Consider the following 16,792-nt stretch of genomic DNA (forward strand, 5'->3'; position numbering starts at 1 on the left):
TAAAGAGATGACTGGCAGGATGTATTTGTGCCATATATGATAGACAAAATGTTAATTGCATATACATATAAGTACCTACATATAATGCATATAAAGTACCTACAAATCCATTTCAGAAAGACCAACAATCCAATAGAAAAGTGAGCCAGAAACATGAGCAGCTAGTTCATAGCAGAGGAAACATGCATGACTTCATCTAGGCAAAAATGCTCAAGCTCACTTGTAAAAGAGAAGCAAATTAATGTGGTAGCGAAATGCTACTTTTTTGTCTCTCAGATTAGCAAAGCTAAACAAAAATCCTGAAACTTCTACTGGTGAGGGTGTAAGGAAACTCAGACATGACAGGGAGTGGGGCATAAATTAACCAAACTTCTTTGGAGGGTAATATAGTCCTATCTGTATTTAAATTGTAAATATTTTTTGGGAGGCCGAGACGGGTGGATCACGAGGTCAGGAGATCGAGACCATCCTGGCTAACATGGTGAAACCCCGTCTCTACTAAAAAAATACAAAAAAATAGCCGGGCGAGGTGGTGGGCGCCTGTAGTCCCAGCTACTCGGGAGGCTGAGGCAGGAGAATGGCGTGAACCCGGGAGGCGGAGCTTGCAGTGAGCTGAGATCCGGCCACTGCACTCCAGCCTGGGCGACAGAGCGAGACTCCGTCTCAAAAAAAAAAAAAAAAAAATTGTAAATATTCTTTGTTCCATTTCTACTAATTTCTTTTTTCTTCTTCTTTTTTTTTTTTTTTTTTTTTTGAGACATAGTCTCTATCATTCAGGCTAGAGTGCAGTGGCACAATTTCGGCTTTTGGCTCACTGCAACCTCTGTATCCCAGATTCAAGCAATCTCCTGCCTTACCTTCTGGAGTAGCTGGGATTACAGGCATTGCCACCACTCCTGGCTAATATTTTTTCTTTCTTTTTTTTTTTTTTTGTATTTTTAGTAGAGACGGGGTTTTACCATGTTGGCCAGGCTGGTCTTGAACTCCTGATCTCCAGTGATCCACCCACCTCAGCCTCCCAGAGTGCTAGGATTACAGGCATGTGTCACCGTGCCAGCCTCATTTCTATTAATTTCTTAAGCAAATCAAGAACATATATTGTGGCATTGTTTGTAGTGGCAAAAGATTGGAAACAACCTAAATGTCCATCGTAGGAAATTCATGAAATAAAACTACTTCATGTATCCAGAGGAATACCATGAAACTGTCGAAGAGAATGGGGACATGTTCCTTATGTGCTGTGACAAAGCGATCTCCACACACAGTATTAAGGGAAAAAAAGTACCTGGCGCAGTGGCTCACACCTGTAATCCCAGAACTTTGGGAGGCTGAGGTGGGCGGATCACCTGAGGTCAGGAGTTCGAGACCAGCCTGACCAATATGATGAAACCCCATCTCTACTAAAAACAAAAAAATTAACCAAGTGTGGTGGCATGCACCTGTAATCCCAGCTACTTGGGAGGCTGAGACAGGAGAATCGCTAGAACCTGGGAGGTAGAGGTTGTAGTGAGCCCAGATGGTGCCAGCCTGGGCAACAAGAGTGAAACTCCATCTCAAAAAAGAAAAAAAAAGGTGCTGTTGGGAAGGGGAATTTGGGGCCTTCATGGCTGCATTCAGAGAAGGAAGGGAGTCTTGCTTATCAGATTATCTCTGCAGCTGATCTCCAAACCTATTTCCCTTCTTCCTGGCACACAGGGCCACTCATTTCCCAGACTCTTGCATGGAGGCACAGTTGTGTGATTGAAATCCAGCCAGGCAAGCAGGCTCAGCCCACGGAAACCTCCCCTGGGCCACCCTCCATGCCTTTTCTTCCTCTGGTTTGTGTGGAATGGTGCTGAGCCCCAGGACGACTTTGGTGGAATCTGGTATTCAAATCAGAGTCCCGCAAAGAAAGGAGCCTGGGTCCCTGAGTTCCCAGCTGGAGGAGAATTCCAGGAGTCCACCTGTTGGAAGCAACATGAGCAGGGACTTCATTGCATTTCCACTGGAATTCTGGGGCGTCTGTCTTGCAGACAGTAATTAGCTGTAATATCCCTTTGGCATCGTATTAGCCCTTAAAAGCAAAGCAAAACAAAATTCACACACTCTGCAGGCCTTCTTTGGCCCTGGAATCCACATTTTGCTTTAGCCAAACTCTCTGGCCTCAGCTCCAGGGGCTCCAGCCACAAACAGCTCCCTGGACGCTTGTTGCCTAGATGTGCACCTTTTCTGCAATTCTCTGCTGTCCAAACATATCTCTTCTGGCACAGCTCAGCTCCTGTCACTTCTCCTGGCACAGCTGAGCTCCTCTCACCCACTCCTCCGGCTTTTGCTGACATTTATCTGGCTGAAATACACACATTTGACTGGGTATCCCACCTCCCTTCCCAGCCAGTGTCCTCTGTTCCTTCCTGCATACCCAGTGCCCAACCCCAATATGTCCCTAGAAAAAAAGAGTTGGCAAAATCCTTAGATCCACCTGAGAAGAGTTAAGAAGCAAATTCATGGCCGGGCGCGGTGGCTCATGCCTGTAATCCCACCACTTTGGGAGGCCGAGGTGGGCGGATCACGAGGTCAGGAGATCGAGACCATCCTGGCTAACATGGTGAAACCCCGTCTCTACTAAAAATACAAAAAATTAGCCGGGGTGGTGGCAGGCGCCTGTAGTCCCAGCAGTATACTTGGGAGGCTGAGGCAGGAGAATGGCGTGAACCCGGGAGACAGAGCTGGCAGTGGGCCGAGATTGCGTTCCAAGACCCTCCCTGCCCTGGCCCTGGTCGCCTGTACCCCTCTGTCTCCCCTTGTTAACTGGGCTGCATTCATTCTTTCCATTTCTCTAACACGTGCCATGTCCCATCTCCTGGCCTTTGCCCTTGCTGTTCCCTCTCATCATTCAGGTCTCATTGTCATTTCCTGACCATGCTACTTACAAAAGCAGTGCCCTCTGCCCCATCCATGTCACCTCGTTCATCTCCTTCATCTCCGAAATGATCTCGCTTTTGGATTTACGGCCGGTCTCTTCCCCTGGAGCATCAGCCAGGGAGGTCAGGGTCGCCCTGGCTCGGGCCTGTTCACATTGGGGTCAAAGGCACACATTGGGGGCTCAACCAAGGCGAGCTGCGTTCGCGGGGCCGGGTCTTCCCGCACACGTGGAGGGCGGTGGCGGGTGCGGAGGCGCCGCGCGAGCCGGGAGGCAGCCAAGGGCAGGGGATACCTAGCGCCACCCGCTCCGCCTGCTTCAGCTGCGCGCCCCAGCCCAAGGATGGGAAGACGCGGCCCCGCCCCCGGCCCGCCCCCGCCTTCCCATTGGCGGTCGCGCGGGGCGGGGAGCGGGGTCGGCTCTGTGGCCCTGAGCCCCCCTAGCCCTGCCCTCCGTCCGCTCGCAGCCCGCTATCCTGCTGCCATGTTGCGTGCTGCCGCCCGCTTCGGGCCCCGCCTGGGTCTCCGCTTCTTGTCAGCCGCCGCCACCCAGGCCGTGCCCGCCCCCAACCAGCAGCCCGAGGTCTTCTGCAACAAGGTGAGCCCCCCGGCCCGGCTCGCGCTTTGTTCTCCGGCCCAAGTTCCCGCAGGCCCCGCGCCGCCATGGGCCTCAGTGTACCCATCTGGGGCTCGAGGGACTTGCAGAGGCTGAGCTGGAAGCACATCTGCCCCTTCCTCTCCTGCAAGCATTTTAGCCCCTTCGCCGCCTCTGACAGTCCCCGTCCCGTTTCCCCTGACTTGGGCCCCCGCTCGGTCTTCGCCCAGCCTGGGTCTGTTTTCCAGCGCCAACTCTCGGGATTCCGTTCCCCCCACGGTCCTTGGCTTTCGGGTCTCCGCGGGGTCCCCACCCTCAACCACTTAGAAGACGCGGCCAAGTCCCTCTTTGCGGGAACTTTTCTGTCTTTTCCTTAGTCATCCCCTTTACCCCCTGACTCATGCCCTCATCCAAGGAGTTCAAAAGGAAAAACCAGGAAAGAGGTGATTTGCAGCCAGCGTTCTCCAGTTCGCCAAGGGCGAGGCCACGCCAGTGGGCGCTCGACTGCTTCCATCGCTGGGAGTGGGGAATCCTGGAGGACCTTAGGCCCCAGGGCGCCGACTCCAAGGGGTGTCCGCGGCTTGCAACGCCGGCTTCGACCAAACCAAGGAGGAGCTTTCCAGGATAAAACCGATTCCCGTGGTCCATTTATTGATTGCTCAATCAGTAATACTTTGGAATATTTTTTATTTTGATCTTTGAGTTTGGGCAAAGTTCTATACTTCACAGAGGCCGAAACTGGTAATGAAAGAGTTTGTTTTGTTTGTGCCAGTGCATGTTGGCTGCTTTCTCTGACTTAAGTTTCTCCTATAAATGGTAAGGGGCTCAGAGGGTGAGGTTCACACAGGTCGTCATCAACCGGTCACTTCATAGTTAATCACAGCTCCTGTCCTCTCTGCACAGCCTTTGTGCCTGGCACTGTTCTAAGGGTCTACCTGTTTTGCAATTTAAGGTAATTCTTACAACAGCCTCAGTAGGTAGGGACTATAATTCTCCATTTTATAGATGAAGAGACTGAGTCACAGAGAGGTTTAGTGACTCACCTGAAGACCAAAGTCAGTGGCATAGTTGGGGTTCACAGCTGAACTTCCAGGAGTAAGCCCCTGACCAGAACATTCCATGGTATGTTGTGACTCTGGGTGGGAACAAAGGGAACACCGATCCTCTGGGACTGTTGCTGATTTGGGATGCTGTAGAGCTGACTCCTAGCCAGCTGCTTTCAACAGCACACCTGCTGGTCTGGCCCTGAGTGTGGCTGCAAATCTGGATATAGGTGATGGGTAAAGCCACATGCGTGTGATTTTAGGGGATGTTACAAAAGTCATTTGCAAGGGAATTTTTAAAAAGATAAAATAAAATGTCTTTTGTATAACACAAGCTAAAAAGGCAGCAGCTGTGGCTCCCTTGGCAGCCTGTGCAACTGAGGAGTTCATGCTTGGAAGACTTGAGCATCAAAAGATCTAGCAGAGGCCAGGAGCAGTAGCTCATGCCTGTAAATCCCAGCATTTTGGGGTGATCCCTTGAGCCTAGGACTTCGAGATCAGCCTGGGCAACCGCAAGACCCTGTCTCTAGTCTCTACTAAAAAAGTAAATTAGTCAGGTATGGTGGCACATGCCTATAGTCCCAGCTATATGGCAGGCTGAGGTGGGAGGATCCCTTGAGCCTAGGAGTTCGAGGCTGCAGTGAGCTATGATTGGGCCACTACACTTAGTCTGAGCAACAGAGCAAGACCCTGTCTCATAAACGTCCTCAAGGAACAGCCATCACACTAGGAACCCTTGTGGCCACAGGATCTGATTAAGATCTTTATCCTTCATCACATGCAGGTAAGGCAGCTGGGTCCAGAGGTGCACCCAGGCCTGTGGGTAACACTTCCTGTTCTCCAGATTTACTCTGTGGGTGTAGGCTGGAGGAGTGGAGCCAATTCCCGTGGTTGCTTTTCTTTATCAGACTTTTTGAGATCATTAAAGTAACACATGCCCACTGTATAAAATTGCAGAGGACTGACAACTCTCTGGACACAGTCGGCCAAGGTGGTTCATGCCTGTGATCCCAGCGCTTTGGGATGCCAAAGTGGGAAGATCGCTTGAGGTTAGATGTAAGGCTGCAGTGAGCTATGATTGTGCCACTGCACTCCAGCCTGGGCAATGGAGCAAGAACCCATCTCTTAAAAAAATAATAAGTAAATAAACCTCTCTGGATACCCCATTGTACTCCCTCCAAGAGCACTGTGAACAGGTGGGTGTGTCTCTTGTAGACATTTTTTCATTTACAAGTGCCTGCAGCGAGAGAGAGAGAGAATGCAAGCACACCAGAATTTTTTTTTTTAGACATAAATGAGATGCAACCACTTATATTCTGAAGCTCCCCGTCTCACTGAACAATGTACCTGGGTTATCATTCTGAGTACGTTCAGATCTTATTTAACCCTTTCCAAGGACTACAGAGCATTCCACTTTGGCGGCACCATGCTGGAACTGGCCCTCTTAGAGCCCCCTGGGCTGTTTGCTGTGTGGCCTTGATGCCGACTCAGCAGGAAAGAGGGATGTTGTGTACAGCAGTGGACTCTGCACCTCAGCTGCCTCATCTGTAAAATGGGGTAAAATGGCTGGGTGCAGTGGCTCACACCTGTAATCCCAGAACTTTGGGAGGCTGAGGCGGGTGGATCACGAGGTTGGGAGTTCGAGACTAGCCTGGCCAATGTAGTGAAACCCTGTCTCTATTAAAAATACAAAAATTAACAGCGAGACTCCGTCTCAAAAAAAAAAAAAATACAAATATTATCCAGGCATGGTGGCGCGCCTGTAATCCCAGCTACTTGGGAGGCTGAGGCAGGAGCATCACTTCAACTTGGGAGGCAGAGGTTGCAGTGAGCCGAGATCATGCTACTACACTCCAGCCTGGGTGACAGAGCGAGACTCCGTCTCAAAAACAAAAGGGGATAAAATTCCATCTGCGTCACCGAGTTGCTGGGAGGACCAAATGGGGTGAGGCTTCATGGCCGCTGGTGCCTCCATATTGATTGCAGCCTTAAGCAGGAACTGGGATAATAGTGACGCTGTGAACTTGCAGTATCTTGGTGATCAAACTCCATTTGATATGGATGCTGTTATATTTGCAATTTGTTTCCTGAAGGGGTGAGCTAGGTTGTGGTAAAGTAGAATGGGAGTTTGGGGTGAATTAAAACTTGCATCTTTATTCTTACTCTCTCTTTCTATTTTTGTTTTTGTTTTGAGACAGGGTCTCTCACTGTTGCCCAGGCTGGAGTATAGTGATGCTCACTGCAGCCTCAACCTCCCAGGCTCAGTCAACAAGTTACCCTCCTACTTCAGCCTCCCAAGTAGCTGAGACTACAGGCATACCCTACCACACCTGATAATTTTTGTATTTTTCATTTTATTTTATTTTATTTTATTTATTTGAGACAGACTCTTGCTCTGTTGCTCGCGCTGGAGTGCATTGGTGTGATCTTGGCTCACTGCAACCTCCACCTCCTGGGTTCAAGTGATTCTCCTGCTTCACCCTCCTGAGTAGCTGGGATTACAGGTGCCCACCACCATGCCTGGGTAATTTTTTTGTGTTCTTTTTTTTTTTTTTTTTTTTGAGGCGGAGTCTCGCTCTGTCGCCCAGGCTGGAGTGCAGTGGCGCGATCTCGGCTCACTGCAAGCTCCGCCTCCCGGGTTCCCGCCATTCTCCTGCCTCAGCCTCCCGAGTAGCTGGGACTACAGGCGCCGCCACCACGCCCAGCTAATTTTTTTGTATTTTTAGTGGAGACGGGGTTTCATTGTGTTAGCCAGGATGGTCTCGATCTCCTGACCTCGTGATCCGCCCGTCTCGGCCTCCCAAAGTGCTGGGATTACAGGCTTGAGCCACCGCGCCCGGCCTGTGTTCTTAGTAGAGATGGGGTTTCACCGTGTTGGCCAGGCTGGCTGGTCTTGAACTCCTGACCTCAGGTGATCCACCTGCCTTGGCCTCCCAAAGTGCTAGGATTAAGGCGTGAGCCACTGTGGCCAGCCTAATTTTTGTATTTTTTATAGAGATGGGGTTTCGCCATGTTGCCCAGGCTGGGTATTGAACGCCTAGGCTCAAGCAGTCTTCCCTCCTTGGCCTCCCAAAGTGCTGGGATGACAGGCGTGAAGCACTGAATTAAAGAGAGAACTGACAGAAAGGCAATTAAGGATGGATTTCCCAAGGCTAGGTGTGGTGGCTCACAGCTGTAATCCCAGCACTTTTGGAGGCCAAGGTGGGAAGATTGCTTAACCCCAGGAGTTCGAGACCAGCCTGGGCAACATAGCAAAACCCCATCGCTACAAAAACTTTAAAAAATTAGCTGGACGTGGTGGTGAGCGCCAGTAGTCCCAGCTACTTGGGAGGCTGAGGCAGGAGGATTGCTTGAGCCAAGCAGTTTGAGGCTTCAGTGAGCTTTGATCTTGCCACTGCAGTCCATCCTGGGCAACCCTGCAAGTCTACATAGGCACCGTGCAGAAATGTTCATTGCAACTTCTTTTATGTCAGTAAAAGCTTAGGAAATAAGCCAGCTTGAGCTCCATTGGGAAATAGACGAACACCTATGTTACAGTTATAGTAGGGAATAATCCTCTGCACTTAGCAGTTACAAATCATTGGCTGGACCTGTACAAATAATGTATCTCAAAAAGAATATGTCAAGGAGGAAAAATGTCCAGTACTCTACACCATATGAAACCATGAAAACTGTATAAAACAAAATTTTATATTGCACGTAGATAGACAGATCTCCATAAAAAATATGTAAGAATGTGCTGGAAGGAAAATTCTCCTTGGTGTGAGGATGGTTACTGCCTGAGTGGGCAAGACAGGATAGGGAACAGGCAGGACAGGATAAGGGTAGTAATGAACAGGGACTCTGGCTTCATTTAAATGTTTGATTTCTTTAAAAATTGAGCAGGCACAGTGGCTCACGCCTGTAATCTCAGCACTTTGAGAGGCTGAGGCCGGCAGATTGCTTGAGCACAGGAGTTCGAGACCAGCTTGGCCAACGTGGTGAAACCCCGTCTCTGCTAAAAATACAAAAATTAGCTAGGCATGGTGGCCCACGGTTGTAATCCCAGCTACTCGGGAGGCTGAGGCATGAGAATCACTTGAACCCGGGAGGCAGAGGTTGCAGTGAGCCGAGAGAGAGTGAGGCCTAGCAACAGAGTGAGACTCCATCTGAAAAAAGAAAAACAACAACAAAAAGAAATAGATTTAGGCAGGCTGGGTGTGGTGGCTCATGCCTGTAATCCCAGCACTTTGGGAGGCCAAGGCGGGTGGATCACCTCAGGTCAGGAGTTCAAGACTAGCCTGACCAATATGTTGAAACCCTGTCTCTACAAAAAATACAAAAATTAGCCAGCATAGTGGCATGTGCCCGTAATCCTAGCTACCCCGGAGGCTGAGACAGGAGAAACGCTTGAACCCGGGAGGAGAGATTGTGGTAAGCTAAGATCACACCATTGCACTGCAGCCTGGGAAACGAGTGAAACTCCATTTCAAAAAGAGAAAAAAAAGAAATAGATTTAGGCAGCCCAGAGAGTCTGGGGGTGTCACTGGGCCCCACCTTGGTTACTTCTGCTTCTAATAACATGTTTTTTTTTTTAGATGGAGTCTTGCTCTGTCGCGCAGGCTGGAGTGCAGTGATGCGATCTCGGCTCACTGCAAGCTCCGCCTGCTGGGTTCACGCCATTCTCCTGCCTCAGCCTCCTGAGTAGCTGGGACTACAGGCGTCTGCCACCACACCCGGCTAATTTTTTTGTATTTTTAGTAGAGACGGAGTTTCATCATGTTAGCCAGGATGGTCTCGATCTCCTGACCTCGTGATCCGCCCGCCTCAGCCTCCCAAAGTGGTGGGATTATAGGCATGAGCTACCACGCCCGGCCCATGTTTTTAATCAGAGAACACAAATGGGCATTCGGTACTTCCTGCCTGCCCAGAATCTGTAGGACACACTTGAGTTTCAGGTGATGGGGCTATAATAATGTTTGTGTTCCTGAGGTCAAGTTGAGTTGAGAATGTACATGTTGTGGACATTGGGTATGTATCCCCTGCTCCAGTAATCATGATTATTCATCACCTATTTTCTTTCTTTTTTTTTTTTTTTTGTTGGAGACGGAGTCTCGCTCTGTCGCCCAGGCTGGAATGCAGTGGCGCGATCTCCGCTCACTACAAGCTCCGCCACCTCCTGGGTTCACGCCATTCTCCTGCCTCAGCCTAACTAGAAGCTGGGACTTCAGGCGCCCACCACCACGCCCGGCTAATTTTTTTGTATTTTTAGTAGAGACTGGGTTTCACCGTGTTCGCCAGGATGGTCTTGATCTCCTGACCTCGTGATCCACCTGCCTCGGCCTCCCAAAGTGCTGGGATTACAGGCATGAGCCACCGCTCCCGGCCTCATCACTTATTTTCTATCAGGCCCTCTACTGAGGACTTCTACCTGCATTTCACCCTTCATCCTTCCTGCAACTCTATAAGCCATATGTCTTATATGCTGTCCCATCTTGCAGGTGAGGAAACTGAGGCTCAGGGAGGTCAAGTTCACATTAAGTATAACTAAGGGCATGCTGTGTGAAGGTTGGGCAGGGCAGAATTTGAAGCCCACTTTCAAACTTAAAACTTAGTGTGAACTTGACCTCACTAACTGATGATCAGACCATAAGAATGTATTAATAAACATTTAAGGGACAATTGAACAGAATTTTAAAATCAGGGGGAGCCATGTTTGTATTGTTCACTTTTGCATTCCTGGCACCTAGCACCTTGGCATAGGATCACTGTTGGGTAAATATTTATTCAATAATGAGTGGTTGCCATTTATGAAACCATGTATACAGTTTTGTGCTCCAGAAGTGAGGTAAAGGGTTGCTTAATGGGAACCCAGAATTTCTACTCAAAAGTGCCTTATTGCAAAGTATTTGGTAATTTAAAAGAGTGGGAATGTGGGGACGCATAGGGAGTGGTGAAATTGGCCTAGGGACAGTCCATTGCAGCAAGATAGAGGTTGCCAAACTGTAAGCAGAACGACAAGTTGAAACCGCGCCTGTCTGGCAAACAGTCCAGAGTAGAATCGAACCTCCCATCTTTGAAGTGGTGAAAAAAGGCCCTGGGGTGGAGGAGTGGGGCGGAGGGCTGGCGTCGGTTAGTCTTTGTTCGGAAGCGTCACGAGCAAGCCTGGGGAGATGGCTGCCCCTCACCTTGATCCCGAACTAACCTGGGGTTCTGGATGATGTGTGGGGAAGAGGAAATGTATGTGGCATTCCATGTTTGTCTTGGACTTTACTCCCTGGGATCTTGTAATACAAGCAATGGCATCTGCTTTCCATCAGACTTAATTACCTAACCGCAGATTAGCAAGTGAAAGAGCACATGCCATTGGATCCCAGGCTGCAAAACCCCGCCATTAGCTTGTACACTCTGGGAAAATAAGGTGTTCCAGGGACGGGGATTTCCTAGGTAACATGCCCAGTTCTTTCATGCTTCAAAGATTGAACTGAAATCTTTCTAGAATGTGTCCTACCTCCTTAAATCAGAACTAATGAACACAGTTTAGCCTTTCATTGGAGACCCTGGGCATATGATAACCACCCGTTGTCTTGAGGTCTGGGGGGTGGTGGCCGGAATTTCATTCTCTCCTGGCCTTGGTCTGGCCTCCGCCCCCAAGGTCCAGCTGTCCTGCTCTGGGTACTGACCCTGACCCAACTTCTGAGCCCCTCGGCCACCACCATCACCACTAAGTCTTTGCCTGGCATGGAGAACAAGATATCCAAGGTGAAGAGGGATCCTGTTACCCTCTAACTCAGTAGTTCTGATTTCTACACAGTAATCTGCCCCACGTTTGCAAAAACGCATGGGAAAGGATTCGCCACAGCTGTTGCTGGAATGATGATCACTTGCCCTGAAAGTGCATTTGTAGGAAATCGTTAAATAAACCATGGCCTGACCGTGTTGAGGAATGCTGTGTGGCTTAACAAGAGGCAGAGCTGCCTGTGGAATAATGTCCAAGAGAAACTAACTGAGAAAAACGAGTTAGCAAATAGCTAGTCTATTACCCCCACTTAGAAAGGACACGGCAGTGTCCCGGTTCCCCGGTCTCCTGGGTCCTCCCAGCACCAAGTGCAGATCCTGGCACACAGTGGGTGGAATTGCAAGCCCCCCCCCACCCCCTCTCCCCTCACCTACACCCTGCAGCCATATCAGCCCATTCTGTTTCTCCTGTCCCCAGGCTCTTGCTAGCAGTCACCCTTCAGGTCCCCTCTTAGCGCACCGTCTGACCCCTCAGCTGGCCACTTCTCACTTGCTTGGTTTTGCTTGTTTACCGCGCCCTCTCCTCACCAGGACTTCAGCTCCCAGAAGCCAGGACTTGGCTGTTGGACTTCCAGTGCTGGAGTGGCCAGGGCTGTCAGTGAAAGCTTATGGAATGCGTGGGTGAATGAATCTCAACTTTTACAAAACAAAGTGAGACGTATTTATTAAAATATGTAGGAATTAGAGTATTTTGATAGAAAATCTTTATGTTTTGCCAACAGTCTAGATTGAAAGTGTCAACTCCAGACATCACTCTGCTTCTAGAAACTATAAAGAGGAAGTGGGAGCTAGGACACCCCCACCCCGCTCAAGAGTGTTATGTGTGTTATGTAAGTCGAGCTTCGGGTTTTGGGTCAGGAGGTTATAAAGCATCCACCCCGCCCAAGAGTGTACGGGTTAAGTGCGTTATGTAAGTCGAGTTTTGGGTTTCGGGTCAGGAGGTTATAGAGCATTTGGCCCAGAGTCTGCCCTGGTGTTTATTCAGGAGAGCTGCTCCTCACTTGAAGCAAAACTTTGGCAGAGACTCAGTGTGAGAACAGTTCCTACCCAGCCCCCCACCGGGGAGGGAGGCCACTGAGTCTGGCCCTAGGAGAAGGGAAATGGGAAATGTAAACCAGAGGATGTGTCCAAGGTCCTACTCGGCAGACCCAGGTTTATCTTATCAGTGGAGAAGGGAGAGTGGGTTGTTGAAAGTGCAGCCTGATTCAAGGGTGAAGGGTGACTGAGAACATTCTGGGCTTTGAAAGGCAAACATGCCGGGGAGTGGTCTTTCCAGGATCCTAATCTAAATCAGAGGGGCCAGCCCAGCGAGGAAGGGGTGGGGCTGGTGGGGCTTTAGCCAGACTGGCCCACCTCTCCCCTTCCTACTTCCCGATCTTTGCAAAATAGAGTTTAAAATCCAGGACAATGTAGTAAGCTTTGGTGCAGGGAACAACATAAAGAGTATAGACCTGGCCCTCGCTCCTAAGAATCTTTAGGCTATGACAGCTGCAAGATCTAGAACACTGCAGGACCCCCTGCGGGCAAGGTCCTAGCTTAGGAACTGTACACCCATTCATGCATTTAACCTTCACATCCGGCCGCCGGAAGTATTCGGTGAGGCATCTGGGAAGTGAAGGGATTTGCGCAGGGTCAGATCTGTGAGGGATGGAGCCAGAATTCAAACCCAGGCTGGGCACGGTGGCTCACGGCTGTAATCCCAGCACTTTGGGGGTCCGAGACAGGAGGATCACTTGAGCACTTAGGACCAGCCTGGCCAACATGGTGAAAGCCCATCTCTACAAAAAGTACAAAAAAATCCCGCCTTTATTTAAGAAAAAAAAAAATTCAAACCCAGATCTGTTTGGCTTTGAGGTTGGTGCTTTTTACAACATGCAGAATTTAAAAAAAAAAAATTTTTTTTTTTGAGACTCTGTTGTCCAGGCTGGAGTACAGTGGTGCCATCTTGGCTCACTGCAACCTCCATCTCCCAGGTTCAAGCCGTTCTCCTGCCTCAGCCTCTCTAGTAGCTGGGATTACAGGCAAGTAACACCATGCCCAGCTAATTTTTGTATTTTTAGTAGAGACGGGGTTTCACCATGTTGTCCAGGCTGGTCCCGAACTCCTGACCTTAAATGATCCACCTGCCTTGGCCTCCCAAAGTGCTAGGATTACAGGGATGAGCCATTGTGCCTGGCTCAGAATCAAAATTTGAAATCAACCTGTGTTGAATCAGTAAGTAAACCATAAAGATGGAGATTCGGGAATCAGAATTCCAGCCTCCTTGAAGGCAGACCTGGGCTGTGGCTGGAGGTTGGAGTTGGAAGAACTGAGGAAAGAGCATAGGCCTTGGAGTCCCAAAGACCTGCCTTCAAATCCTGTCTCTGCCTTTGCTGCTGTGTGACCTAGAGCCAAGTGGCTGGACTATTCTGTGCCCAGCATCCTCTGCTGTGAAGTGGAGAGGATGAAGTTCACCTCCTAGGTTTGCTATGAGGTTTAAGTGGGAACAATCCAAGTATACAGAACCGCTGGTGCGGGGCTACTGCTTGAGGAGTAGCTAGTGAATGTTAGCCGTGTCCATGACACACAGAGGGCCAAGTGGACTTCCTCCCTCGGTAGGGGAGGAAGGAGAAGCTTGGGGACAGTACAAGGCCAACCAGACCTACTTCCACCCAGCCCAGCCTGGTGCTTCTCTGTACTCTCCTAATCCTGCTGACCCAAGTACTTTGCTGTGAGGCAGTTGCGTGTGAGGCGTGAACCCTGAGCCTATGCTGCAGGGGGAAGAAAAGAAGGACACTCACCCAACAGCTGCAGGCTGCCTGCCCGCCCCCCACGCCCGTGAGCCCCCTTCTTCCAGCAGGCAGCCCCGGGAACTCCCTTCTCCTCCACAGGCACCCAGAGGAGGAGCTGACTCTCAGTCGGGGAGCGAACAGGGCCTGCTGCCCAGGCACGGCATAGTTCAACTCGAACTTAGGTTTGGCAGTCTCCTGACTTTGAACCTGAGCTCTTTATTGCCACGCCTGTCCCCACACTGGAAACGACCCAGCCTTCCTGTGGAAAGAAAGAAGGGTGCCATTTCCCTAAAGATTAATGATTGACCAACTAATATGAAACTACACAAGCATGCCTCCAGAACCCCGGTTAATGTTTACCCGTGTTCTTCTCCGGTGCCAGAGCCTTTCCTGTGGGTGCGCAGCTTCGGATTCCACCATAGAGATTTTGCGGAACAAATTTAGCCTGGGAAGGTGATTCCTGCTAGACCCTTACCTGAGCGACTCCTTCCTGGGGCACTCTGTTACCACCCTGCCACCGTCACGGCGTTGGGCATTTACTCCATGCTTGGCACAGAGACTTCAGACCCTCACACGGCTTTATAAAGGGGGATCTAGGGTGATTCCCACCCTACAGATGAGGAAACAAAGACACAGGGGTGAGGTCCTTGTCCCATGTGACAAAATCAGGAGCAAAAGAGCCCATATTCAGCCAGGTGCGGTGGCTCATGCCTGTAATCCCAGCACTTTGGGAGGCCGAGGCTGGTGGATCGCCTGAGGTCAGGAGTTCGAGACCAGCCTGGTCAGCATTGTGAAACTCCGTCTCTACTAGAAATAAAAAAATTAGCCGGGCATGGTAGCAGGCACCTGTAATCCCAGCTACTCAGGAGGCTGAGGCAGGAGAATCACTTGAACCTGAGAGGCAGAGGTTGCAGTGAGCCGGGATCGCGCCACTGCACTCCAGCCTAGGGGACAACGCCAGACTTTGTCTTAAAAAAAAAAAAAAAAAAAAAATCCCCTTACGCCTGTAATCCCAGCACTTTGGGAGGCCAAGACAGGCAGATCACGAGGTCAGGAGATTGAGACCATCCTGGCTAACACGGTGAAACCCCGTCTCTACTAAAAATACAGAAAAATTATCCGGGCGTGGTGGCAGGCACCTGTAATCCCAGCTACTCGGGAGGCTGAGGCAGGAGAGTGGTGTGAACCTGGGAGGCATAGCTTGCCGTTAGCTTAGATTGCGCCGCCACTGCACTCCAGCCTGGGTGACAGAGCGAGACTCCATTTCAGGAAAAAAATTTAAAAGCCCATATTTGTCCAGATTCTTTTTTTTTTTTTTTTTTTTGAGACGGAGTCTCACTCTGTCCCCCTTGCTGGAGTGCAGTGGCCGGATCTCAGCTCACTGCAAGCGCCGCCTCCCGGGTTCAGGCCATTCTCCTGCCTCAGCCTCCCGAGTAGCTGGGACTACAGGCGCCCGCCACCTCGCCCGGCTAGTTTTTTTGTATTTTTTAGTAGAGACGGGGTTTCACTGTGTTAGCCAGGATGGTCTCGATCTCCTGACCTCGTGATCCACCCGTCTCGGCCTCCCAAAGTGCTGGGATTACAGGCTTGAGCCACCGCGCCCGGCCCCTTTTTTTTTTTTTTTTGAGACGGAGTCTCGCTCTGTCGCCCAGGCTGGAGTGCAGTGGCGCAATCTCGGCTCACTGCAAGCTCCGCCTCCCGGGTTCACGCCATTCTCCTGCCTCAGCCTCCCGAGTAGCTGGGACTACAGGCGCCCGCCCCTGCGCCCGGCTAATTTTTTCTATTTTTAGTAGAGACGGGGTTTCACCATGGTCTCTATCTCCTGACCTTGTGATCTGCCCACCTCGGCCTCCCAAAGTGCTGGGATTACAGGCGTGAGCCACCACGCCCGGCCTCTTTTTTTTTTTTTAAGAGTCTTTTTCTGTCACCCAGGCTGGGGTGCAGTGGTGCAATCACGGCTCACTGCAGCCTCAACCTCCCAGGCTCAAGTGGTCCTCCCACCTCAGCCTCCTGAGTAGCTGGGACTATAGGCATGCAACCATGCCTGGCTAATTTTCCATTTTTTGCGGAGAGAGGGTCTCACTATGTTACCCATGTTGTTTTCGAACTCCTGAGCTCAAGCAATCCTCCTGCCTTGGCCTCCCAAAGTGTTGGGATTACAGGCGTGAGCCACTGCACCCAGCCACCCAGATTCTTGTCTTGAACCTCTGCTCCTTTTTGTGTTTTCTTTTTTGAGACAGGGTCTTGCTCTGTCACCCAGGCTGGAGGCAGTGGTGTGATCATGGCTCACTGCAGCCTCAACCTCCCAGCCTCAAGCAAGTGATCCTTCCATCTCAGCCTCCTAAGTAGCTGGGACTACAGGCGCATGCTACCACACTTGGCTAATTTTTCATTTTTTGTGGAGATGGAGGTCTCACTATGTTACTCAGGTTGGTCTCAAATTCCTGAGCTCAAGCAATTCTCACACCTTGGCCTCCAAAAGTGCTGGGACTACAGGTATGAGCCCCTGTGCCAGGCCAAATGTCTGCTTTTGACCAATGAGCCTGGCCACCCCTCCCCAGCCCTGTTGTGAGCCTCGCTCCAGGCTTTGCTTGGCAGCTCGGTATTCTTTATGGTCCGAGACTCTGGCCCAGAGTGACCATGGGTGTCTCACTGGAGTTCTAGGCCAGGGCCAGAACATGCAGGGATGCTGGGGCCAAAGGGTCCCC

The 16,792-nt window shown here is 50.5% G+C and overlaps 1 protein-coding gene and 1 long non-coding RNA gene across 3 annotated transcripts in view; one reads left to right on the forward strand and one right to left on the reverse strand.

Moving 5' to 3' along the window:
• Nucleotides 1-3,243, reverse strand: LOC135966405 (uncharacterized). The gene is made up of 2 exons (XR_010579721.2): nucleotides 2,910-3,243; nucleotides 1-2,053 (listed from the first exon to the last, which is right to left on the reverse strand). It is a non-coding gene; the product is annotated as an uncharacterized lncRNA (long non-coding RNA).
• A 110-nt stretch (nucleotides 3,244-3,353) lies between these two features.
• Nucleotides 3,354-16,792, forward strand: part of ALDH2 (aldehyde dehydrogenase 2 family member) — a 39,334-nt gene continuing 25,895 nt past the window's right edge. Inside the window, exons 1-2 of one of the 2 annotated variants that reach the window (XM_005572278.4) lie at nucleotides 3,354-3,496; nucleotides 11,845-11,964. In XM_005572278.4, the coding sequence (XP_005572335.4) occupies nucleotides 3,383-3,496; nucleotides 11,845-11,964 (234 nt within the window). In that variant the 5' untranslated portion in view covers nucleotides 3,354-3,382. The remainder of the gene's footprint in view (nucleotides 3,497-11,844; nucleotides 11,965-16,792) is intronic. The other variant, XM_005572279.4, reaches the window with a different exon arrangement.

The sequence above is a fragment of the Macaca fascicularis genome, chromosome 11 (assembly GCF_037993035.2).
Source record: "Macaca fascicularis isolate 582-1 chromosome 11, T2T-MFA8v1.1".
NCBI lineage: Eukaryota > Metazoa > Chordata > Mammalia > Primates > Cercopithecidae > Macaca > Macaca fascicularis.